General features: G+C 36.4%; 1 protein-coding gene across 1 annotated transcript in view; it reads left to right on the top strand.

The window, feature by feature from the left end:
- Nucleotides 1-26,083, top strand: part of ADAMTS20 (ADAM metallopeptidase with thrombospondin type 1 motif 20) — a 207,060-nt gene that overhangs the window by 82,650 nt on the left and 98,327 nt on the right. Inside the window, exons 8-18 of the mRNA XM_029205295.1 lie at nt 2,423-2,528; nt 4,379-4,525; nt 6,363-6,504; nt 8,077-8,181; nt 15,570-15,715; nt 16,918-17,099; nt 17,197-17,333; nt 19,401-19,518; nt 21,876-21,971; nt 24,761-24,927; nt 25,083-25,212. Of these exons, the coding sequence (XP_029061128.1) occupies nt 2,423-2,528; nt 4,379-4,525; nt 6,363-6,504; nt 8,077-8,181; nt 15,570-15,715; nt 16,918-17,099; nt 17,197-17,333; nt 19,401-19,518; nt 21,876-21,971; nt 24,761-24,927; nt 25,083-25,212 (1,476 nt within the window). The remainder of the gene's footprint in view (nt 1-2,422; nt 2,529-4,378; nt 4,526-6,362; nt 6,505-8,076; nt 8,182-15,569; nt 15,716-16,917; nt 17,100-17,196; nt 17,334-19,400; nt 19,519-21,875; nt 21,972-24,760; nt 24,928-25,082; nt 25,213-26,083) is intronic.

Raw genomic sequence — 26,083 nt, 5'->3', positions numbered from 1 at the left:
GTTTTCTCCTTGCTCCTTCATCTGCTGCATATTTCTCTGTCTTCTCATTTTGTTTAACATACTGTGTTTGGGGTCTCCTTCTTCCAGGCTACAGGTTCGTAGTTCCTGTTGTTTTTTGTATCTGCCCCCAGTGGGTGAGGTTGGTTCAGTGGCTTGTGTAGGCTTGGTGGAGAGGACTGGTGCCTGTGTTCTGGTGGGTGGGGCTGGATGTTTTCTTTCTGGTGGGCAGGCCCACATCTGGTGGTGTGTTTTGGGGTGTCTGTGAACTTAGTATGATTTTAGGCAGCCTCTTTGCTAATGGGTGGTGTTGTGTTCCTGTCTTGCTAGTTGATTGGCATGGGGCCTCCATCACTGGAGCTTGCTGGCTGTTGGGTGGAGCTGGGTCTTAGCATTGAGACGGAGATCTCTGGGACAGCTCTCACTGATTGTTATTACATGGAGGCCAGGAGGTCTCTGGTGGTCCAATGTCCTGAACTCGGCTCTCCCACATCAGAGGCTCAGCCCTGACCCCAGGCTGGAGCACCAAGTCCCTGTCAGCCACACGGACGTTTTACAGGGTGTTTCTCCACCCAGGGACTCAGCCAGGATTTTAGGCAATGGGTTCTGAGTCCAAAAAGTGCCTCTATTTGGAAACTTGCAGAACATGGCATAGGAGAGAATTCAGTATTTTCTTGGAGTTGGATTTGCTTTCTTATACTTCTCCCATTGCCCCCCAAAATCCTCCCCTGAGTAGCTGCTGCTCCTTTATTCTTACCTCCTCAATTGAACACACCCTAAGGATAGTTCTTAATGACAAATACAAGATGTTGGTAATAATTATTAGGTTTCCTGCTCATTTATCCTTTTGCAAGTACTGTTGCCTTAGTCTCTGAGCATGTTTTATAAAGTATGTTAAAAAATGGTTTTTATTCTTTAACATGATGGATTGGTGACTCTGTGTAGCTTCTTGCACTTCCAAACATGGGGAATCTGTGTCAGATTTGGACCTGTGCTGCTTTATTCTATCTCTGCCCAGTTTTAGAGAACCCTTGATCAACATGAGTGAATCTAGGCACAAACCCTCAGCCGGCTGCTTGGTACCATAAGGCTATACATTCACTTTGATGTTTGTTGGTCTTGCCTATGGAGATATTTGATCATGGTCTCTAATCATATGCAATGCATATTTTTACAGATATGTCATGTGACTAAAATGTTCAGTTTAGAATATATCTATCTTTAAGCATGTAACATAAAGTTTAGGTGGTAATGGAGTCAATATTGTGTTCCAAATACACAGCCCTGAAAATGAATACACTGGAATTGAGCCACTAGGCAAATTGAAAATACTAATGAAGGCAAGGGAACGCCAGCATATTCATGAAAGAAATGTGTTCAGTTTATTCTGACATTTATGACTAAAAGAATACATAGGAAGAGGGAGCTAAAACACAGTAGCTAATATAAGTATTTATTTTATATTAAGAAATTTCTAAATGTAAAACTTTACAGTAAGAAACTGGTTATTTTACATATGATAATCTTTTTTTAATGAAAGGAATCATTGTAGGAGAGCAGATAAATTTGCAGGCAAATATTGAAGGCTAGCAATAGCAAAAACCATTGTATTATGTTGAAAAGTAAAATGAAATGCTACCTTGGTTGATGATGGAGTAGGATTATTATAATGAACATTTATTTTGAATTTCTTTTTCTAGACTAAAAGACTATATCAGTTGTAACTATTGCTGTCTTTGGTGTCCAACCAGTTCATGCTGTCTTCTTCTTTCAGCAGCAATTCGAGTTGCAGAGTTGCACGTTGTTATTTAAATGAGTGACTAGATCTTGACATGTGATACATTTCCCATTGCTGAAGTGGTTACAAAATCAAGTGCTTCCAGTGATTATATTATTATCATGTCTTATTTAACACATATTAAATTCAGGCACTATTCTAAGCATTTAATATATTTTTACTCATTTAATTATCATATGGTAATTGAATAATTGTATGCTGCTTCAAAACTTTAAAAAATAAAAGAAAATTTATAATTTATATTGTTCTGTGCTATTTTCTTTATTAGTGCTATTACCAATTTAAATATTTATTACCTTTCCTATTATGCACACTAACGTGGCGTAAAACTTCATTCTTCCTGTAATAAATTTTTAAATTTATTTTTCTGTTTTTTAAAAAACTGTTTGCCTATCCCATATTTTGGATTATTTTCTTCAGTAAAAGAATCCAAGAATTTGCTGAAAAGATTTCAACTACAGACAAAACATTCTGTTCTTTTTTCTTCACCTTACAAAACGTTCATGCAATATTAACAGTCAACTGCATTCATTTCTAAGTAGTAATGCCAATGATAAATGCTTTAGTGCTTTCTTTATAATTCTGGTATTTCCCATTTTGTTGAAATACAAACGTGAAATTTTTCAGGTTTAGCAGAATTGGGTACCCTGTGTGATCCTTTACGGAGCTGCTCTATTAGTGAAGAAAATGGACTCAGTGCTGCCTTTACCATAGCCCACGAGCTTGGGCATGTGTAAGTACCTTCTGTCACCTCAGTAACGTGCCTTCTATATACCATTGCACAAATGTCTAAAATTCCATCTTCAATTGAGTAATTAGCACCTTTATATCTTTATAAAGTATTAGTAGTGTAATTTTCACCCCTGAAATTCTAACTCTGGCTCTTTTGTGATCTATGTTAGGTCAGACAGGCTGCACAGATCAACAGACTAAGCAAAGAACTAGAGCTTGGGAATTCTTTTATTTCATTTACTGTATTGGATTACATGACAACCACTTCTGGCCTCTATCCCTTGTTATCCTATACATGACCAGGTACTGTGCTCTACCATCTTATGGGAGGGCCTGCAGGGGCCCCTGGTTCTGGGGAACTCCCCAAAATATTTGTAGTACCAATTCATTTCCTGCTTTTATAGCTCAGAGCCCCAGCAGAAGATGTGGCCTGTGGGAATTTCTTAATTACTAAAAGATTTTTTAAAAAATTTCCTCCCAGTTCCATAGTTTTTTTGTTTGTTTGTTTTTTTGTTTTTTAATTTGAGATTCTCCTATCTGTTCCTGCATTATTAAAAATTCTACTGGGGTTTTATGCTCTAAGAATGTGGAGGCTGTGATTTCCCATGATACCCTTGGGGCTCCCAGAGAAAATCAGAAACCCCTCTGAAACTCATCCCCTGAAAAATGATCCCAAATGTACCCCCAGTACTCCTTTGATTTCTTGGTTATCTGCTAATAAGGAATTGAGGCTAGAGTTGCCTCTCTTCACTACATTTTCTTTTCCTGGTCATGGCTTAACGTCATTAGAGTATTCAGCTGGAATAATTTCACGTGGAGATTGTTTTTATTAAACTAGTGCCTCTTCAGTTCCCTTTAGCATGGTTATATCTCATGACCATCCACAAGATGCACACTCAGATTTTTATATTGTTTGTTGAAGTCGGGGCAGATCAGGAACCTGCCTGAGGTACATCATGCATTGCAACATCTGGAAAGCACTGATTTCTGGTTACTACTGGTGCTAACTAGGAGAAGAGTGTTCTTGCAGAGGGTACCATCTTAGACATTTATTTTCTTCCTGAGAAACTCTTTAGGTGTCTTTAGAATATAGGTAAGTAGTTTAATTAAAATACTGATTTATGTACACATTTTGGTAGGCAAGGATCTGAATCAAGTGGTTTCTTCTAAATGTGAGTTTTTACTGGGGTCCTCAAAAGAATGTGTAGGATTTGTTGCTGACCAGCTAATCATTTAATAGCATTGCTCTTATTGTGAAGATTTGGTTGCCCTTTAGGAATATTTTTATTATTCCAGTTCAATCAAATCATCACTTATTGATTATAAACCAGAAAGAGCACTTAGGCTGTTTCATATGAAATAGATGGAAAATATAGAGCGATACGAAATTAAAGAAGTGCTTTTTGTGGTTTGTTTTTTTTTTTTTTTTTGATACTGTAGTGATAGTCAATGGTCTGGAATTTAGTGTGGTAGAGCCTTCACCTAATCTTTCCACGCACATCTCCTAGGGTATGTGTGTTGGATGCTACAGTTATTTTTATGTTAATGCTAAGTCCATATTGTGATGAAGTGAGCCAGAATTCAAGTATTTTGATTGTTTAAATTCAAATACCAAATCAACAGACTGTGCTACTGATCAAAGTTATAATCTACTGTTTCTTAGACATCATGTCCTTCTAAACATGAAGTTAACCCTAGCATTACAATACTTTATGGAGAGATCAAGAGTACAAATCCTGATGTAATCAGATTTATCTGCATTTTAGATTGTACTTTAAATATAGGAGATCTGTTTCTAATGTTGTATACATATTTTAGTATTCTTTTTTAAGTGTTTATTTTTATTTTTAGATTTAATGTTCCACACGATGATAGTTTTAAATGTAAGGAAACTGGAATTAAACATCAGTATCATGTAATGGCTCCAACTTTAAATTACCACACAAGTCCTTGGACCTGGTCAAAATGTAGTCAGAAATACATCACTGAATTCCTAGAGTAAGTGATTTTGTGTTACTTTAGTTAAATAATTGAACATTTATTAGATTATGAAATTTGAAACTTGTATGTTCTTTTAGAGTGGTTCAATCTCTGTTGAGTTTTTTATTGTTTAAGCTTACTTTCACTGTACAAATGGATGTTTAAAAACAAGAAAAGAATTTTATTTCATTCTTAACTAATATTTTTGGTGTGCGGGGGGGCAGTTCAGATCTAGCTATCATATTTTTTTTTATTTGGGCTCTCTGTTATGGGAAAAACTTATTTTAGGGGGAGACTTAATGGGAATCAAAGCTTCCTTGTGTGTGTTTGAATTTTTTCAGAAGCTACTACGTAATAGTTTAAGAGGAGTTTAGTTCAAGTTTGAGGTGCCCTTGAAGGGCAAAGAATAGCTAAAGTCAAACTATGAATATTACAAATAGTTCTCTGAAGGGATATGGAATCTCTAGGTTTACCTGTTCTTTGGAGGCTCTTCCCAGCTCTGAAGACAGGAGGCAGATCCAGATTGTTCTTGCCTTGCCTTTTCAACTCCTACCAGGTTTCTCTGCTTCCCAACTTCTTATCCAAATGGTATTTCTATCCTACTTACTGAAACTTGTTCAAAAGGCAAGGCCAAGCTCTTATAAACACAATACTGTTTGATTTTTTTCTACTACATATTCTAATCACCAATTTATGCAGTTTTAGTTACCTATCTTTATGAGAACTACAGGAATAAATGAAACCATGTTTTGGAATATATGTGTATAAAATATCCCTTAATTATAATCAGCAGTGATTATTTATCCTTGTATGGGAACTTGATTTGAAAGCACAATACACAGTTGCTGATCTATACATGATTGCATATAGCTTTGTTTAATTGCTGACTGAGGTATTGATTAAAAATACCAGTGGGTGTGCTTATTTTTGGAAGGGGGTAATATGATTCTAGCCAATGGGTGTTTTAAAAATTACATGTTCATTTTTGGGACAAAATTTAATTTGCCCTCTAGCTGTAAAAAATCCCCCCCAAGATATTTCTTCTAATTATTTCCATTGAATAAATTGCTGCTTTTAACCCAATTAGAATGGCTGAACATTTTCACAAAGTTTTCTGCAGACTATCTATCGTGTGACAAACTAGGAATAGCAAATACACATTTTCACCACTATTTACCACTTTTCTAACTCCTTCAAGATATTATATCATATACTTTAACAGCAATTTGCAAGGCAAACACTACCACTCTCAATTTACAGATGAGGAGACTAAATAACTTGTTCACACCATGCATTCTGGGAAGTGATGAGACCCAAATGCAAACTCCCAAAGCTGACATTATTGACTCTGCTTTATATTATTTTCCTAAAAAAAACTCTTTGAGATGGAGACCACATAACACTTTTGGAAATTCCTTTGTTTTGTTGTCACTTAGAGCTATCAATGTACTTTCTCAGATGATCTGAAAACTTTACTTTTTACATTTTGACAATTTGGACATTAGATATAGGGCATTGCTATCGGATAGCAAAGCAGACCAAAAGTGTAGTGTGATCAAAATAGGAATGTATGTTTCAAACATGATATTGTGATGAATTTTTGTTTATTTGTTATTCTTTTTTAAAAATGTTTACCTTTAAGGCAGTTGTGGGGATCAAATGAGAACAAACACATAAAATGTCCTTTATAAACTGAGGTTTTCATACTGACTTTCATGTGAGTTGGTTTTTAAATTATGAAAAAATATTGATAGTTTCTTTGAAAGTGCAGAGCTATAGAAAATGTGATAAAGAATCTTATACTGAAATGCATCCATATGTATTCACAGTACTTTGTTTTCTGTCATTGTTACAGTACTGGTCATGGGGAATGCCTCCTTGACAAACCAAATGGAAGAATATACGATCTGTCTTCACAACTTCCTGGATCAGTGTATGATGTAAACAAGCAATGTGAACTTATGTTTGGTCCTGGTTCACAAGTGTGTCCCTATTTGGTAAGAAAAATTATGTCCTTTTGTTTGAAAACTACCATAAAGTTGTAGTTTGACTACATTTCGAAATGTACATTTATTCTCTTGGACAGACAGTGTGCTGAATACATCTTAAAAATTTTTAAGGATTAGAAAAATTTAGTGTTTGTCAGGAGAAGGTTTAAAAAAGTATCCCCCGTCAGAAAACAAGAGTCACAGAGAGGTTACTGAAAATTAAAAGCATTCAAATAGTTATTTTCAAATGATGTTGTTTTGTGGGTGGGAGAAGAAAATATAAGTGTTTTGATAATGAATTGTATTAAAGGCCCCAGGAATCTCAGAGACTACATTTTAATTTATACCGATTTGAATCCAAAGGAATGAAATTTGGCTCTTGTTGTTTAGTTTTCATTAAACCATTACTCTATAATTTATTTTGAGGATTTTTCACAGGTTAGACGCTTTAAATTTCCACCGAAATAGCTGAGTTAACATTTTTACTGAATCTATAACCAAGATTTTACCTTATCTTGAGGGTAAATTAAATTTAGGATTTAGTTTGAATAAACGTCACTACTTTGGTGAATCCATGCCTGTCTTTTCCAAGCAGAATACTCATTCCATTTTCTTCATTCCTGTATAAAACTTTGCCAAATTGCTTACTATACTACTCGACTGTGAGGATCATTGGACCAGGAATCCAGCCTTATTTATTCATTTAAATATCCCCAGGGTGCAGTTCAGGGTCTGCCACATAATAGGCACTAGAAAATAAATGCTTACTGCATGTTGAATGAATGAATAAATGAATGTGTGAAGGAATGTATGAATAAATGAATGAATGAAAGTTACTTAACAGTGAGCACAGGGACATACACAGCATATTCCGTACAGTGAATAATATTCCTAAAATCTTAAATTTATAAGCTTTTAAACATCTACGTTGGAGGGGGGAAGATTTACCTTAATTTTTTGTTATAAAAGATACATTTCTTTCCTACCTTACTTAGGTACTGAATGAACTTTGAATTTAAATTTAGAAACAGAAAGGGATTATCTTGGGTATAGCTCCTGTGAGCCTCTGTGAATTTTCGTATCTTGTGAAAACTTCAGAACGCTTTGTTCAAAAGTTGAAAGTATGCATTATATTCACAAAATAGGAAACCAGTATACATTATACAATATTTCTATGCACATTATTCATACATTCCACTGTTGGATCAAAAGGGACTTTTGGAAACTCCTTGTGAATGACATTTAACAACAAAAAGTCCTTTAGAAAAATGTCTTGCAAAGAGAGAAAAATGTCTCACATAATTTTGAATACTTCTACTCCAAGACATCTCTTCCATTGTTCAGTGTTTGATGATAATCCAAAAGTTTTTAAAAATGAAATCTTGCCATTTTATGTGTTTAGAGGAAAATCGATGACTCGGACTGACTTAGCAAATATTTTTTTACTGATTATTTCCCGCTCTGACCATGAAACCAGGAAGTACCTAGGATCAGCTTATAAACCAATGCATGATACTGAATTGATTCCGTGGTTACAGTGTTATTTTCACTCTTGCTTGCCTGCCTTTTCTTACTCTGCAGAAACAATGCAGGCGTCTCTGGTGCACGAGTGCAGAAGGAGTTCACAAGGGCTGTCGCACTCAACACATGCCACTGGCAGATGGAACAAACTGTGGTCCTGGGATGGTAGGTTTTCTCGAAGGGTGAGTCTTGTATCAAGAGATTATCCAAGGATGCGATTGCTCTGCGTTTCAGCATTCTTCCTTTTCGCTGTCAACTTTTGTTCTGCTAGTTGAATTAATGTTTTTGCCCTATTTGTTTGATGTAGTATGTTGTCAAGTGAATTTTAATTTTACTCTTTTTTTCAAGATCTAGCAGATGGATATTATAGTTACATAATAACATGGATATTTAGTTATCTAAGCATATTATAGTCTTGTTATTAAAAATGAGTCTAAACATAGATATTACAGCAAATCCCCCAAATTCAAGGATGTTACCATTGTATATGTTTTATCCTAAAAATTCAGATAAGTATAATTGAAAGTTTTAAGTGGCTTCTTCAGATTTTTATTGGTGTTAACGTTTAAAATACATTGTACTGCAAGATCAACTGCCTACCATACTACATCTTTGCCATTCTAGCATCAGTCATGAACTTACCTAATCTGCCAACATGACGTCAAGTGATAGGGTTCACCAAGATAATGAAATGTGGTATATTACATTGATTGATTTGCGGATACTGAACGATTGAATCCTTGGGATAAATCCCACTTGATCATGGTGTATGATCCTTTTAATGTATTGTCGAATTCAGTTTGCTAATATTTTGTTGAAGATTTTTGCATCTATGTTCATCAGTGATACTGGTCTGTAATCTTCTTTTTTTTGTGATATCTTTGGTTTTGGTATCAATGTGATGCTGGCCTTGTAGAATGAATTCAGAAGCATTCCTTCCTCTGTAATTTTTTGGACTAGTGTGAGAAGAATAAGTGTTAACTCTTCTCTAAATGTTTGGTAGAATTCACTTGTGAAGCCCTTTGGCCCTGGACCTTCATTAGTTGGGAGTTTTTTAAATTACTGATTCAGTTTCATTACTAGTGAACTTCATGTACTGGTGTTTTTATATTTTCTTTTTCCTCCTGGGATTTAGTCTTGAGAGATTGTATATTTCTAGGAATTTGTCCATTTCTTCTAGGTTGTCCATTTTATTGGCATATAATCATTTATAGTAATTTCTTAGGATCCCTTGTGTTTCTGTGGTGTCAGTTGTAACTTCTCCTATTTCATTTCTGATTTTATTGATTTTAGCCCTTTCTCTGTTTTTTCTTGATGGGTCTGAATAAATCAATTTTGTTTGTCTTTTCAAAGAACCAACTCTTAGTTTCATTGATCTTTTCTATTATTTTTTTGTAACTATTTTATTAATTTCTTCTCTGGCCTTTATGATCTCTTTCCTTCTACTAACATTGAATTTTGTTTGTTCTTTTTACCCTAGTTCCTTTAGGTATAAGGTTAAGTTGTTTACTTGAGATTTTTCTTGTTTCATGAGGTAGGCTTGTGTCGTTACAAATGTTCCCCTTAGAACTGCATTTGCTACGTTCCATAGATTTTGGATTGTTGTGTTTTTATTATCATTTGTCTCTAGGTATTTTTTATTTCTTCAGTGACCCATTGGTTGTTTAGTAGCATGTTGTTTAGCCTCCACATGTTTGTGTATTTTACAATATTTTTCTTGTAGTTGATTTCAGGTCTCATAGGATTGTGGTCAGAAAAGATGCTTGATATGATTTCAGTCATCTTGGTCTTGTTAGTTGCCAGGTTCTGCCTTGTGCGGAGGCTGCTGGCCACTTGTGGGTATGGCTGGGTCCTGGTGTGGCTGGCTGCATGGTTAGGAGAGGCTTGGTCCTGGTGCTAGCTCACTGGTGGGTGGGGCTGGATCCCAGGACAGCTGGCTGTGGGGCCATGGTGCTTCCCAGGGATGGTGTCTGTGGGGTCCAGGGAGTCCAGGCGCTCATACCTGCCCATTAGTGGGTAAATCTGGTCCCAGGGCTAGTGGTGGCCCATGGTGGGTGGAGCTGGTTTCTGGGCTCTCTAACTGTGGGGCCTGGGGGTCCTAGAGCTGGTCAGTTTGCTGGTAGGTGGGCTACGGCCCAGGAAGTCCTAGGGCTAGTGCTGGTCCATTGGTGTGCTGAATCTGGTCCAGGACCATGGCTGCAGGGCCCTGTTCATCCCAGAGTCCATGTAGGCCAGCAGGTGGCGGGGCCAGGGCCCAGGGGGTACCAGGGCTGATTCCTGCCCCCTGGTGGGTGGAGCTTTGTCTGACGGCTGGCTGCAAGTCTCTGGGGATCTAGGGGCTGGGCTTTCCAGGACTGGTGCCAGCAGGCTGGTGAGTGGGGCCAGGTCCTGATGCTAATAAGCTAGCAGGAGGGTTAAAACTGGTGCTTGCCAGTACCAGTGTCCTTGTGGTAGGATGAGCTCGCTAAAATGTCTTCTGCCAGAGTCTCTGTTTCCAGGGTGAGTCCCAGTTGCTTTCTCCCTCTCTGGGAGGCTCTCCAAGATCAGCAAGTGGGTCTGACCCAGGCTTCTTTCAAATTCCTGCTTCTTCCCTGGGTCTTGGAGCATGTGAGATTTTTTGTGTGCCTTTTTAAGAGTGGAGTCTCTGTTTCCTACAGCCCTCTGGCTCTCCTGCAAGTAAGTCTTGCTGGCCTTCAAAGCCAGACATTGGGGGGCTCATCTGCCCAGTGTAGGACTCCCAGTCCAGGGAGCCTGATGTGGGTTTTGGACCTCTGGGTCCTTGGGGAGAACCTCTGCAATTGTAATTATCCTCTCGATTGTGGGTTGCCTACCCAGGGGTGTGGGTCTTAACTATACTATGTTCTCTCCTACCCATCTCGTTGTGGTTCCTTCTTTATATCTGTAGTTATAGATCTTTTCTGCTAGACTTCAGGTCATTCTCATTGATAGTTGCTCTGTAAATAGTTGCAATTTTTGTGTGCCCATGGGAGGAGATGAGCTCAGGGTCTACCATCTTTGCCCCATCTCCTGTGTGTTCTTGATTTTAAGTAAATGAAACTATACAGTATAGTCTGTCTTGGCAAGGAGCATGTGGGTCAAGCTGCTTTTTCTCAACATCATGTTTTGGAGTTTCATTCAAATTGTTGTGTGCATCAGTACTTCATTCCTTTATGTTGAAGTGTAATTCAGCTGCACCATAATTTGTTTACCATTTTCCTGTTGATGGATATTTGGGTCATTACCAGTTTTTGGCTTTTATGAATAAAGCTGCTGTGAGCATCCTTGTATAAGTCTTCTTGTGGACATATGTTGCATTTCTCTTGAGTAAATAGAGTAGAATTCCTGGGTCATAGGGTAGGTGTGTGTTTAACTTCATAAGAAAGTACCAAACAATTTTCCAAAGTATGTGAACCATTTTAGACCTACCAAGCAATGTAAATATGAAAGTTTGAGTCGCTTTGCATTCCTTGCCACTTTTTGATAGTGTTAGCCTTAACAAAACTTTAGCCATTCTAGATGCGTGCAAAATAGAATTTCATTGTAATTTTAACTTGCCTTATCCTGATTATCATCAATTTTGAGCATCTTTTCATTTGCTTATTAGCCACTTAAATATTCCCCCGGTGATACGGTATGGAGGGCATGGGTTTTCTGGAATTCAGGTAAATATGATGAGATACTGAAACCTACTATAAAGCCCATGTAGATTAAAGGTAGAGGTGGCATTTGGGATAAAATGTGGATCATGATAGGTATAAATTCCCTTTTTAAAAAAATCAATTAAAAACAGTGAGCCCCTATGCATTAGCCATTTTCAGTATTAAATGGACCTGTTATTAAAGGAAAATTTAAACAAATATCCTATAATTTGGCCTTAACACTCTCCTCTAGTTCCTTTATCTTATGACTATCTTATGTGTGAGATATCTGTTAAATGCTTTTGGTAGTAAATCTATTTGCATGAAGACATGCTGAACCCATCTGATGATGAGTTAATTTTACTATATGGTGAATAGTATAACATTCTTTTTCATGCTTTGATCTCTCAGAAATACATAAATAAATAAGGAACATGCAAGGAATCTTTAAATGTTTCTGGAAGATGCCCACAAAATTTATATGCACATAGTATATTCTATTCTGAGAGTTTGTTTTTGTTCACTTTTGTAATGGCTTTCTCATATTGAATGATTTGTTCCAATGGAGGGCACAAAGCATTTTTTTCTGCTAATAGTCTTGGTTATAGGATTAATTCATTCAACAAAAATGTATCAAGGACCTACTACATGTCAGATACTATTCTAGGCACTCAGGATACATCAGTGAACAAAAGAGAAAAGATCCTTGTCCCCCCTGGAGCTTGTATTCTAGTGAAGACTGGAGTATTACGAACAATATAATAGTACCATGAATGAGAGAAATAGTGCAGAGGAAAGATTGAAGTTGTGTGGTAGGAGAGGGCAGATTGCATTTTAAACTATGGTGGTCAAGGTCGATCTTATGGGAAGTTGCCTAATGAGCTGTATTTTTGTTTTTTTTTGTTTTTTTTTTAAGGGACTTCATTTTATTTTATTTATTTATTATTTTTGCAGTACGCGGCCCTCTCACTGTTGTGACCTCTCCCGTTGTGGAGCACAGGCTCCAGACGCGCAGGCCCAGCGGCCATGGCTCACAGGCCCAGCCGCTCCGCGGCATGTGGGATCCTCCCGGACCGGGGCACGAACCCGTGTCCCCTGCATCGGCAGGCGGACTCTCAACCACTGTGCCACCAGGGAAGCCCATGAGCTGTTTTAAAGGAAGTGAGGGAGTTAGCTTTGAGGACATCCCAGGGGAGTGAGCTCCAGGAAAAGGGAATAGCCAAACTCCTAAGTCTGGAGTACTGCTGGAGTATTCAAGGAAGAGCAAGGAAGGCATTTTGGCTGGAGTGGAGTGAAGAGAGAGAGAGAGAGATGTATGGGAAGTTACTGGAAGAACTTGCAGGCCATTGTGAGAATGTTGTATAACTCAAAGTGAGATAATTGAAGGATTTGAGCAGAGGAGTCACCTAATTTGACTTAATTTTTAAACTAAGTTAAAAAAGGATCATGACCATTCTGACAACTGTTGAGGCTAAACTATAAGGGCCAAGAGTAGAAACGGAGGAGATGTACTCAGGGAGCTGTTGAAATAATGGAGATGAGAGATGCAGGTGGCTGAAACCAGGTGATGATTAAAACTCAACTTTGTGTATGGTTTTGAAGGAACTAGAGCATTTGCTAATGTGTTAGATATGGAATGTTAGAGGAAGAAGAGATAAGATGACTAGGTTTTTAGCTGATCAAATGAGTCAACTCAGCAGATTTTGAGGGGCCAAGGCAAGAGTTCAGTGTTGATGCGCTATAGTTAAAGTGGCTATTAGACATTCAAATGAAGATGACGAAGCCGCTGTCTATGGAGTCTGGAGTTCAGGAGAGAGATCTGGACTGAGAATGACTGTCAATAAAGAAGAATAAAGGACTACAATCTGAGCCTGGGGACATTAAGAGGTCAAAAAGAAGAAGAACTAGCAAAAGAAACTGCAAAAGAGAAATCATTAAAGAGAAAAGAAAACCCAAGAGTGTGCCAAGCCCTGGAAAGCAAGAGAAGAAAAAATGTATCAAAGAAGAAGAATGATCAGCTGTGTCACATACTGTGTCACATAAATCAGTGAAGACAGAGACTGAGAACTGGCCATTCATCATAGTGTCCTGGAGGCCATTGGTGATGTACACATGAGCAGGTTCATGGATGGTGGAATGATGAGAGAGAATAGACAGAGAGAGTTAGACAATAAACGTAGACAACTCTTTCAAGGAAAAACAGGTCAATAACTGGTGAAGAAAACGAGATCTAAGAAAAGTTCGTTGTTGTTGTTGTTAAAGTGGGAGAAACAAGAGTATGTTTGGAAGTTAAAGAGCATGAGTGGAGTGCTTCTCAAACTATCTCTCATAAAGGACCAGTCTTCTCTTTTAAACAGTTCTGGTCATTTATAAACATACTCTTGCACAAAATGATAAAAATGAATGAAAAGAGACATTCAAAGTGTAAGCCAGTTTTTTTCTGTGGAAAACAAAACGGTGGTTCTTCAAAAAGATTAAAAATAGAAATAGATGACCCAACACAAACACTTCTGGGTATATATCCAAAAGAATTGAAAACACGGTCTCTGAGAGATATTCACACACCCGTATTCAGAGTTGCATTATTCACAATAGCCAAGAGATGGGAGCAACACAAGTGTCCATCAGCGGATGAATGGATAACGAAAATGTGATATATACCTACAATGCAGTATTATTCAGTCTTCAAAGGAAGGAAGTTCTGACACATGCTACAACATGGATTAACCTTGAGGACATTATGCTAAGTGAAATAAGCCCATCCTAGAAAGACAAATACTGTGTGATTTCAATTATGTGAGATATACAGAGCAGTCACATTCCTAGAAACAGAGTAGAATGGTGGCTGCCAGGGTCTGGGAGGAGGGGAGGATGGGGAGTTACTGTTTAATGGGTCCAGAGTTTCAGTTTGGAGAAGAGTTCTGTTTATAGATGGCGATGGTTGTGCACCAATGTGAATGTTCTTTATCCCACTGAACTGTACACTTGAAAATGGTTGAGAGTAAATTTTGTTATGTGTACTTTACCACAGTTAAAAATAGAACAAATATAAGCTAATTTAAAAATTATTAACTTTAATAAACGAAATTACTCTGTCAAAATCTTCTGAAAGTTTCTGAACGCTTACTCTCAACTTCTTTATACCTCTTCTCCCTACTGACAGTGACTAGTTCAAAGACTGACATCCGTGCATGGACCGTGTTTTGATTAGCTTTCATGTAGTAGTGCCTGGAGCAGTGATGATGTAGGAGAGATGGGAGAATTGCTGGAGTGGTGTTTGGAGTAGCGAGAAGAGATGAGATGAGGGGCACAGTGGAGGGATCGACTTTGGATTTTTCATGTATACTAATTGGCAGGAAGGTTGAGTACTGGGCACAGACGCTTTTGGGTGGGTAGAAGGGATGGTGGGAGATTTGGGGCAGATTCTTTTGTACATTTCTACTTTCTTGATGAAAGCAAGGAACGAAGTGGTCTTTGAGACTTTGAATGAGATAGAGCCGAAAGTTAGCTTAAGGCATGGGAGAGTGATAGATATCTTTGCATAAAAATAGAAGCATGGACAAATACCACGTTAACAAACATTTGTTTGCTTCTTTTTCAAAAATATTTTTCATTATACTATTTAAGTTTTCCCCATATGTGTAGGTCTTCCCTCTCCAATGAGACTATAGATCTCATAGGCAAGGTAAATTTCCTATTCATTTTTGCATTCTGTCGATCTTTTTACAGTTACTCAGTAGATACTCAGGAAATATTCACAAAGTGGTGTCACGTGTAATCTCATTTCTGAATTGATAACATTTTGCTTAAAATTGTATACCTTTTTTTCTACTGATCTCTGTGCTATTGTTATTATTACTACGATGTCCTAATGAGATAATGCATGAATCATTTCTTTTTGTTTTATTTTTATAGCATTGCCACCATGGGCTATGTGTAAACAAAGAAATGGACACACGTCCTGTAGATGGCGATTGGGGACCGTGGGGACCTTACAGTTCTTGTTCAAGAACATGTGGAGGTGGAATCAAAAGATCAACCAGGCTCTGTAATCGGCCCGAGTATGTCCTTTTTATGTCACTGTAAATTAAGATTATCTCAAGGCACCAGAAAGTAAACATCAATTTCATTCACTTCTAAAACTGGAGGTCAGTCTGTAAGTTTCTGAGATTCAGAAAACTTCTGGAGTTCTTTAAGCCATGTTACTTTATATCTTGGTAGATTCCGACCTTGAACAAAAAAGTAAATTAAAATAGTCTTGAGAATTTGAATCAAGACCAAGCCATTTTCTTTCTTTTTTGATTTGGTGTAAATTTGAGGAATAGTTGTCAATAATGATGGTAATATAATGGCAGTTTTACTTTTACTGTGCTTCTATTGAAAGATCCTGGCCCCTTTCAACTATGTTTTGGCTTTCCTGGATAAAATATGTAGTTTTTTTTACCGTATTTTTACTGTTTGGTATAATCTGTCATGTCATATTTTCTTTCTCTTCTTTTCATGTTATAGATGCTTCAGTGTCTTTAGTTTGAATAAGAACTGAAGCATAGGTCCTGCTCACCAAACTATTTAAAAGAACTTAGGGATTCCATAAAAATTTAAAAATAATGTTTCTGTTGTTATATGTTATATACATGAAGACTTTTTAATGCAGAAATGTGACATACTTTGAATAAAATCCGACTTAGTTTATTTGAATTTTTGAAAAGCTAAATTACGCTGAAAGTCTTCATATTAAGAGAAAAACACTGACAAAAGAGTTTTTATGTTCCAGCATAAGTTGATATAGTGATAGATGGCTATAGATTGATACCATGAAACTCTTTGAACTGAGTGATAAGTAGGATATACACGACAAAGAGGCATATATACTTCTTTTAAAATTTAACATGTTATCATCTTCCTTTCTGATCATCTTTGGCTCACTCTATGTTGTCCCCCCACCTCCAAAATGAAGAAACCCTTTTTTGAGGTTTTAAAACAAATCCCCATCATTACTTAGCTCCTTGTTAGTTAATCTGGTCGTGAATAAGACATCATTTCTGCCCTCCAGGCCACAGTGTCCAAGTTAAAATGTATTTTCTACAGTTCATTAACCACAGAATTGCTTCACAACCACGTTACATACTTCTGTTAAAAAAGGAAAGTGTGAGTGGGACATCAGTGGTTTTCCAGATCCTGGAAAGGAATGGAAGAGTTTTAGAAGTAAATGGCAGAAATAATCTTGTACTGATGTGCTTTACAATGTAATGAATTTGACTAGGCCAAGAAACGGAGGAAAGTACTGTGTGGGCCGCAGGATGAAATTTCGATCATGTAACACTGATTCATGTCCAAAAGGCAAGCAGGACTTTCGTGAGAAGCAGTGCTCTGATTTTGATGGTAAACATTTCAACATCCATGGTCTGTCCCCTAATGTGAGGTGGCTTCCAAAGTATAGTGGGAGTAAGTAATTAGAATTTTTTTTTAATGTAAAAATTTTTGAGACATAGGAACACATAGCTGTGTTATCGTACACCCAGAATTTGACTTTTTCTTACAGTTGCCATGAAAGATCGTTGTAAACTGTATTGTCGGGTGGCTGGAACCACTAACTTCTACCAGCTGAAGGACAGGGTTGCCGATGGTACTCCTTGTGGAACTGAAACAAATGACATCTGTGTTCAAGGTCTGTGTCGGGTAAGTAAACTTACTGCATTTAAAATGACTTTCAGAATACTATTTTCCTTCTATAACTCTAACCAAATATTGCTTCTATGGCTTCAGATACGTTCTTGCGAATTCAGTGCAGCATCCTTGGTTGCTACCGAGCTGCCTATTACTAGGCCATTCTCCGTCATTCGGAGTGACTCATGAAGCAGTAAGATGAGTTTGCTGATTTTGTTTTGCCTATGGCACTTAAAATCAAGATGAAAGATGAGGTCAGCTTCCTAAAAAGATAGAACGTATTAGGACCCAAGGGTTGTAAAGTCCTTTTGCTACTTCGAACATGACCCTTCTGTGGTGACATTTTTCCCCTCAGTGTTAGAAGCAGTGATATCCTCCCTCCCTCTCTCCATTCTCTTACTTCTTACAGACATTCAGCAAACTTTTACCGAATACCTGCTAGATGTCACATACCGTTCTAGTCACCAAGATGAAAGAATGGAGCAGAGCACCTACCGCCAATGTGGACACAGATTTGTGGGGGAGATAGGCACACACACAATTAGAATGCAGTGCTATGGGCTCATCTGCAAGGTGGCATGGGGCCGATGTAGGAGGAGTGTCTTGTTCTGTGGGGAAGTGGGTAAAGGATTTGGGGAATGCTCTTGGAGGGTGTGAGTCTGGAGCTAATTATCAGGGTAAGTAGGTTTAGAAAGGTGAAGAAGTAAGGGGCCAGGGTTGGAGGTGGCTACCAGCTGATGGTTGTTATGTGGAATTTTTTCCTGAAGTCCTTGGAAATACAAGGATTTAGAGTTAAGCAAGAGATGTGATTCGATTTGCATGTCAGAATCTTCAGAATGTACTGGGTTGTCAGGAAATGGAGTTAGGTAGGCCATTTAGCAGGATTCTAGGTGAGAGCAGATGAGCCCCTGAATCAAAGCATGCAAATTGCAGATGGTGATCTTAAAAATGGATGGTGAGTTTGAGAACTAGGATAGTGAATGCTGTCTAAAGAATACAAATGTCATCTTGTGAACGCATTCCTTTCATTAAGTGGAACTTAATAGGACCAATTTCTTCTCCCTATAACCAAACATCTATTACCAGTTACCTAGGTGAGAAAGGCCTCGCACCCAAAGGGCTAATGAGATGTTCAGAGAAACTTAAATTACACTTTGGGAATAGATTAAATACTAGAAAAAGTGTACTTGGTGGCCTTAAAAACTTGTTTTATTTAAATTAACAGCAGAAAGCCAGATACCATGAAAAAATATGACAAGTATCTGAACATAAAGATGCATGTTACTTTCAGAAACTATCTGGATGAAATTTTCATTTTGGAAATATTTGCCTTGTGAGTAAAAAGTCATGAGGCTTATGAATTTTTCTTACTTTCCTGATCACTAAATTTAAAGGAATGTTCCAAAGAACTAAAGGTTACTGCAATGTATGCAGAGGGCACCATCTGTGTGGAGAAGAGCTGCACTTGCTCTTTCAAAGCCCTAGAACAAACCATGTGTACTTTCACCTTTATTTATTTATTCATTCTTTTTCATAATCACTGTTTATTATGCTAGGTATTAATTTTAAGGAAGTAAATTGTTTCTTTCAAACGTGCTCATTTAATTCCCAGAGTTCTAAGGTCATGAGTGAAAAAAGTGAATCATGAAAGACATCTTTTTGGAGTTATTGTAATGTGTTACTTTTTGTCCCTTTTGAATTACGTGACTTTAAAGAGTGATTTTCAAATGACGGATGTGGGAATCACTGTCAGTGTTTGTTACAATCTGGATTCCTAGGTTTTTACCTCCAAGGATTTTAATTCAGAAAGTCTGGGAATCTGTCTTTTTAAATCCCACGCCATGTGATTTTGATGCAGGAAGTATGTGGATGACCCTTTAAAAAACATTGCTTTTTCAACCATGTGAACAGATGTGTGAAAATACTGGTGTACAAACAAGATCAGTATTCTGAAAAAACCCTGTGTATTGAATCTCCTATTAATTGAAAGAATATTTTTGAAAAGAACTTTGTTTATAAAGCACCATGCTTTTCATTAGTCCTTTTTATGACGTTCATTGTAATTATTGTATTTTGAAGCAAGCTGGCTGTGATCACGTATTAAATTCCAAGGCCAGGAGAGACAGATGTGGAGTGTGTGGTGGGGATAACTCCTCATGCAGGACAATGGCAGGTGCCTTCAACAGTGCCCATTATGGTGAGCTGTGCAGTTCTTTCTAATTTTCTCTTTGGGTATAATAATGGAGTATATAATGAAGGAATAATAGTAATGGCTCGTTATTGTTTTGTCTATTCTATACCTTAGTTCATAATGATTAATTAAATCTTATACCAGATGTATCATTGAATTAATGAATACATTAATTAATTAATGAATAACCTGCTTTAAGACAAATCTGATCCTTAAAAATTTGTTAGGTGTATTTATTAGAGTAAATGTGGTGCAGCTTGACAATGGTGTGTGAATAGTCCCCCAGTTAAAGAAATGTTTTTACTGCTCTTCCTGTAATTTGTATTGTATTTATTTATAATTTTTCCAGGAAATTCGCTTTCAATTATTTTTAATCATTTGAACCACATTTTTTCGTGCGTGACCTGGCCTATCTACTGTGTTTCATATTGATGATATATTGAAACTGATTGAAGGTGAAGGATGAAACCATTAACTTCAGTGCTAATCTGGAATTAGTGTTACATTTGATTTTTCGGGAAGTATCTGGATTACAGATATAATTGATGTTTGGCCACGGTTTCATTTTTCTTCAAAATTATTATGAGAATACAATATGTCAGACATTTTCCATTACATTTTCTGAGAAAACGTTTTTTCTTTTTATGGTAATAAAAAGCAGCCTTTTAAAACTTTCCTTGCAAAATAAAAATGTATTTTTTATTACAGCTTTATTTTTCAGCTTTAAATTGTATTCACATATTTTTGAACATAGTTGTTTAAGTTAGTAAGAATTCAGTTAAAGCAGTATAATTTAAAACACAATTTATATTTTTATCTATATGAAAAGCATAGTACATTTCATACTCTGGTCGTGCTTATGAATCTGAGTTACTAGATAATTTGACATTATTTTTCTAGTTATTATGATTCATTATTTCACGGGAGCCGTAAATATTTGATCCCCTTTTGTAACCAATGGCACACATTTATCAAAGTCTGGTCTGTATTCATTGAAAAACTTTTTTTTTCTGTGTAAAACCACATGCACCAAATTATGATCATATATTTAACCTTGACAAAATTGTGCTATGACTTAATCAGTTTGCAAACGGAAAAAGATCTTAAACTCTTGTGCAGGGTCTGAATAGCGTTTGTCACATTACTGCCCCCTGGTGGTAGCCTTCATTTTGTCACATTTGCAATGCCTAGGAAGGCTTTCTTGAAAAAATAGCAAAGACATAAAATAGTGGAGCTGGTAGGGATATTTTATAGTGAAAAAATCATGAGTCAAAATTATTTTTGTAGGCTTATAACCTACACCCAATATGCATATAGTGTATACAGAATCATCAGATCATTTATCACTTTATGTTTAAATGTGATATCTTAAAGAGATATAAATAAATGAGGCTGCTCTAAAAACATGCAAGGTAATTTCATATCAAGGTTTCAAACGTAAGCTCTTTGAAAACTTCCTTTTCTTAAGTTCATTCTATATTTATCAAGTCAGTACATACGAAAAATTTTAACTCCTTTTGTGTATTAAATAAAAGAGGAAAATCCTAAAAAGGGAAAGGAAAAACTTAGAATAATATCACTAGAGCAAAATTAATTGTTGACTTAAAACCTGAGAGTATTCGGAAAACTGTGACATGAGTGGTTTTAGTGCAGGAGAAACGTTGCTTCTTGTTTAATGTATATTTGATATAGTGTTTCCTCATCTTTTGAGAAGTGCCAGTGTTGTTGAATTTGGTCTCATAAAACAGAAACATTTTCATTTCTCTTGAGTAAACTTTTTACTTTTCTCTTGACAATTTGTTAGTAGACTTTACAAAATAATGTAAAATTTGGGGGGTAGCTATAGGGCTTCTTGCTTACACTAGAACCTAAAAGCTTAAGAAAAATGTTCTCTTTAACTTTCATTATTTTGCTGTTCACTGAGTCTGTGTACACATATAGCAATGACCAACCATTTTTATATCTCCTGGACTTGTGAATAGCATTTAGAATTTTTTTCCTCATTAGGAAGTATAAGATGTAAACGTATTGGTCAAATTTTAAAATGAATATGTGTACTAAATAGTTCAGGAGCTAAAATACTAGTTTCATTCTTATTCTATATTCAGAATTTTAGAAGTAAGAGTACTTAAGAAATGTACTTTAAGAATCCCAGACTGTGTATTTCTAGACAACAACCACTTTTTCTTAATCCTTAGTAATTTATATAAGGCACTGATTCAAAAAGAATAAGCACAATATCATCTTTCAAAGATAAAATGAAATTAAGTCTGCTATGCTATTCAGATTTTTCTTTCAGCAGTACTAGCCTCCTGGCTGTTCTGCTTTTTGTGAAAGTTAACATGTGTACACTTCTATTGCAGGTTATAATGTCGTTGTAAAGATTCCCCCAGGAGCAACAAACATTGATATTCTTCAGCACAGCTATTCTGGAAAACCAGAAGATGACAATTACCTGGGTAAACATTTTTAGTTAAACAGCAGCCAGTATGTGGTTCGTGTGCAATTTCACAGAGGTCTGTGGGTGCTGTAAATTCTTGGAAGGCAAGAAGAGCCCCTTGAACAAACATGCAATTTCAGTTCACACTGAGCTTAAGTCATCTGACTCCTTATGCGTGATTTCTTTTTGAGCTACACACCATATCCTATCTTAAAAATCCTTAACTAAATTCTGGAAAGTAAATTAAACTTTTTTTCCCATGAGGGTGTTTTAGAAGACCAGAGGTTATATTCAGTTAAAGTTGTGTGTGTATTTAGAATAAAATCCTCTATCCTTCTATCTTTATCTAAAGTTAATTATAGACCTCTTTGGGGTTAAATGTTTTAAAGAATTTTCTTAAATGTCTTTACCATGTAGCAAAAGTCTTTAAATACAACTTTTACAAAGCTCTTATGTTACAGAAAGGCAGAAAGAACTATGGTTTCATATTTTTAGATGTTAATGAGTATAGTTACAGTATATTGTCCTTTAGCTAATTCTAGAGTATAAATTTCAGTTGTTGTTTATTTTTGGAAATTAGCTTTTAGGCTTAAAGAATTTCACTTAGGCCCAGAGATGAAAAGAATGCTTTACAAACCTTTTCTTTGTGTCTGATAAATACCTTAATATTGACTAATTCGTAATTCACCAAACTGGTGATGCAAAGCTGATAATGAGAAAGTACCTGCTTCACATTAATGAAATGTGAAATATTGGCCCAAATAATCAACTCTTCTAACTTGAAATCTGAATATATAATGAACAGCTTATCTCAAGAATTATATTTGGCATTATCGAGTCAATTGTAAGGAGAACGACCGCTGAATAGATGCAGGTTTTCCTTTTGGGTTGATGAAAAAGTTTTAGAACTAAGTAGAGGCGGTGGTTATACAATATTGTGAATGTACTAAGTGCTATCAAATTCTTCAGTTTAAAATGGTTAATTCTATGTTATGTCAATTTCACCTCTATAAAAAATGCAAAAAATTTCCCAAAGAAGATCAAATGTAAATGTTTTAACGTTTTACATTTAGTTGCAGTTCTTTTTGCGTATACATAGATATATGCTACCATATTTTAGATAATTTAATATGTCTCTCTTAGGATCCAAATATAGATATTTGGGCTCTGCCCAAGTTTAAAAATTGGAAATGTTCACCAATAAAGTATCACTATACTTTGTAAAAGAACTACTAATGGAAATATCAAAATCTAAATGGAGTGAGCAAAATAAACATGTGAAGTCATTAGAAAGGACTTGTAAAATATTTATATTTATGAAATTTGCTTTTGGTAACTAAAAATAATGAAATGTATACAATTTTTCTCAGTAAAGTTTTGTTTATTTCCCTTAGTTTTAATGTAACTGGTAGTCCCTTAAATAGGCCTATCCACTTCTGATAATGTCCAGATTTTCATTTTATAGGATAAATGTGGAACTTTATTTGTTCTTCATTGAATTCAGTGCAATGTATAAAGACAATCACAATAGTCCATACAGACACAGGAACACCAAATGTCTTTGGCAGTAATCCCTTCATGGTTGCTTTGAGGTGTGTAGTATTTAGTAAGTTTAATCATAGGTAATTTGTATGCTTTGGGTGGGGTTCCCTGGAAGACCAAACAAATGTTTTCCAAAACAGTTATTCCACTGAGAAGTAAAGCAGCAAAAATGTATTTTATTAATATGGAGTTTTTATTAGTACAAAATTTAAAATATCATATATCCTCTTGAAAGTTAAAAAAAAGCACAGTGCTTTTTTACAGTTTATACACTTTTACAAACACTTTCCAAATTTGATTCCGATTAAAAGCCTGTGAGGTAAGAATTTTTATTATTCCTCTTATGCAGTTAGGAAGCAAGTAGTTTACCCAAGATCACATAGTAATTAATTGGAACAACTTGAATTTAAACCAGTTGTTCTAATACCAAATTCTGTGGTCTTTTTACTACCACATCACTGTGGACACCATGTACTTTTTGCGTTTAAAAAGTAACAACAACAACAAAAATAAATAAATAAAAAATAAGTAAAAATAAATAAAAAATAACAAATCGTGAATACATATTGTTACATACTCTATTATATACCTATGTAAATATTAGTATATAGATAGACATACGGATACATATTTGATAGGCTGATATTAATACCTGTCATTGGGGAAAAAGAGAGAATAAGAAGGGGTAAGAACAGAGAGGGAGGTCAGAGGATTCCGAAAAGCAGCAGTCACTCACGTATGCGTAAGCAGTGATGAATGCCTTGCCATGAAGAAGATCCAGATGTTTACAGAGAGAGGAGTGGAGAGGCATGGCCTTTTAGAACGTTGACGCTAGAGTGTTGAAGCTTTGTACATTTTTTCCAAGATAAGCATTAACGAAATGCCGCAGCGGTCTGGCTGCCCTTTCTTTCCTCACCATGGATGACCAGGATTGATTTAGCTGATCTGTCTGCAGGCCCGTGCATGACTTCTTTCTGTTTTCCCACTTCTTGTGTGTCTCTCCCAGAGCTGCACACCTTGTGGAACATGACCTTCTCGGAAGGAAAAATTATGGGGTGAATTTATTTTCATGTCTTTGGCTGATGTGCTGAAGTTTCCCTGCATATGGCTTAGATACCACTTTACAGTAAAATAAAGTTTATTTCCTCCATATTAATTTATGTTTATATTTTCTAATTTCAAAAAAAGGATGTGAATTGTAAAAGTTAAAAATGCTTCTGTACCATTGACTGGTTTTTCTATTTCATGAGTACTCTCCTTTTACAGCATTATCAGACACTCAAGGGAATTTTCTTTTGAATGGGAATTTTGTTGTAAGTATGTCCAAAAAGGAAATCAACGTACAAGGAGCTATTTTTGAATACAGTGGTTCAAACAACTCGATTGAAAGAATTAATAGTACTGATCGGCTGGAAGAAGAACTTCTTTTGCAGGTAAATTCTCAGTAGTTGTTAATAAGACAGTTTTAATCATGTTAGTAAAGTATGATGCTTAAGTGCTTTGCATTTATTATTAAACATAAAAATTATATCTTTTAAGAGTATATCTTTTATGAATTAATGGTATGCTCCTTTGTATTTTTATTGAGGTTTTATGTGTGGGTAATCTCTACAACCCTGATGTACGTTATTCCTTCAGTATCCCCATGGAAGAGAAGAGTGATCTGTTCACGTGGGACCCATATGGACCATGGCAAGACTGTACAAAAATGTGTCAAGGTACACTGGTATTAAATGAAAGAGACAAAAGTTCAGCTCTGCATGCTGGTATAATCTGGGGTGCTCTTGAGTCTGACTGCCTGTGGAATCCACGCATGTACACCACACAGACATACAGAGGTTTTCTGTCTTTTTTCTCTTCCTGCTTTTCTCCCCACTTATTCTTTGGTTCTTATACTTAACAGCCTCCCTTATCTCTACCCTTTTCAACGTTCTCCATCACTGCTTCTTCCCTATCACGTCCTCGTTCTCTTTCTCACCGTCACAGAAGGGTTCTCTAACTGGGACTCTGTTTCCCAGTGAAATACCCACCCTCTTGTCCTTTCCCCTCAACACACTTTCCCAGCCACCCATCTCCCTCTTTTAGTGTTGGAGTGTCAACATTCTCTCATTCTTTTATTTCCCTCCCCTGACCACAAGGAAATGTGTTTGTACTGATGGATGGGTAACTGAAAGGAATACAGAGGGAGATGGAAAAACAGCGAAATTTGTAGTAGAGAAAGCAAATGAAGAGACTGGTGTCTTTGGGCAATCTGTAATTACGAATACCTAGTTGTGTGATGCTACATTTGTGCAAATCAGTAAATGTTTATTGAGAGGCTACTTTGTTTTGGATTATTAGGACCCTGAATTTGCATTAAAGCTTTAAAGTCATATGGATGAAACAGAGGCATGCGTAGGTCATCTTAGTTTTAAATGGTAAATGCAATGCTACAGGTATGCACGGAGAAGACCCCAGGAAAGATGGAGGGGGCAGTTTGAGGAGGTGAAACGGGAAGATATAGGGACGTTTGTATAGAATGGAAAGGTAGTTCCGATGGGGACTAGAGACAAGTTTTGGCAATTAGGGGAGCAGTGAGTCAGAAGAGAG

The sequence above is a fragment of the Monodon monoceros genome, unplaced genomic scaffold, assembly GCF_005190385.1.
Source record: "Monodon monoceros isolate NGI ecotype Baffin Bay Population unplaced genomic scaffold, NGI_Narwhal_1 Super_Scaffold_6, whole genome shotgun sequence".
NCBI lineage: Eukaryota > Metazoa > Chordata > Mammalia > Artiodactyla > Monodontidae > Monodon > Monodon monoceros.
This window is presented reverse-complemented; position numbering and strand designations above follow the sequence as displayed.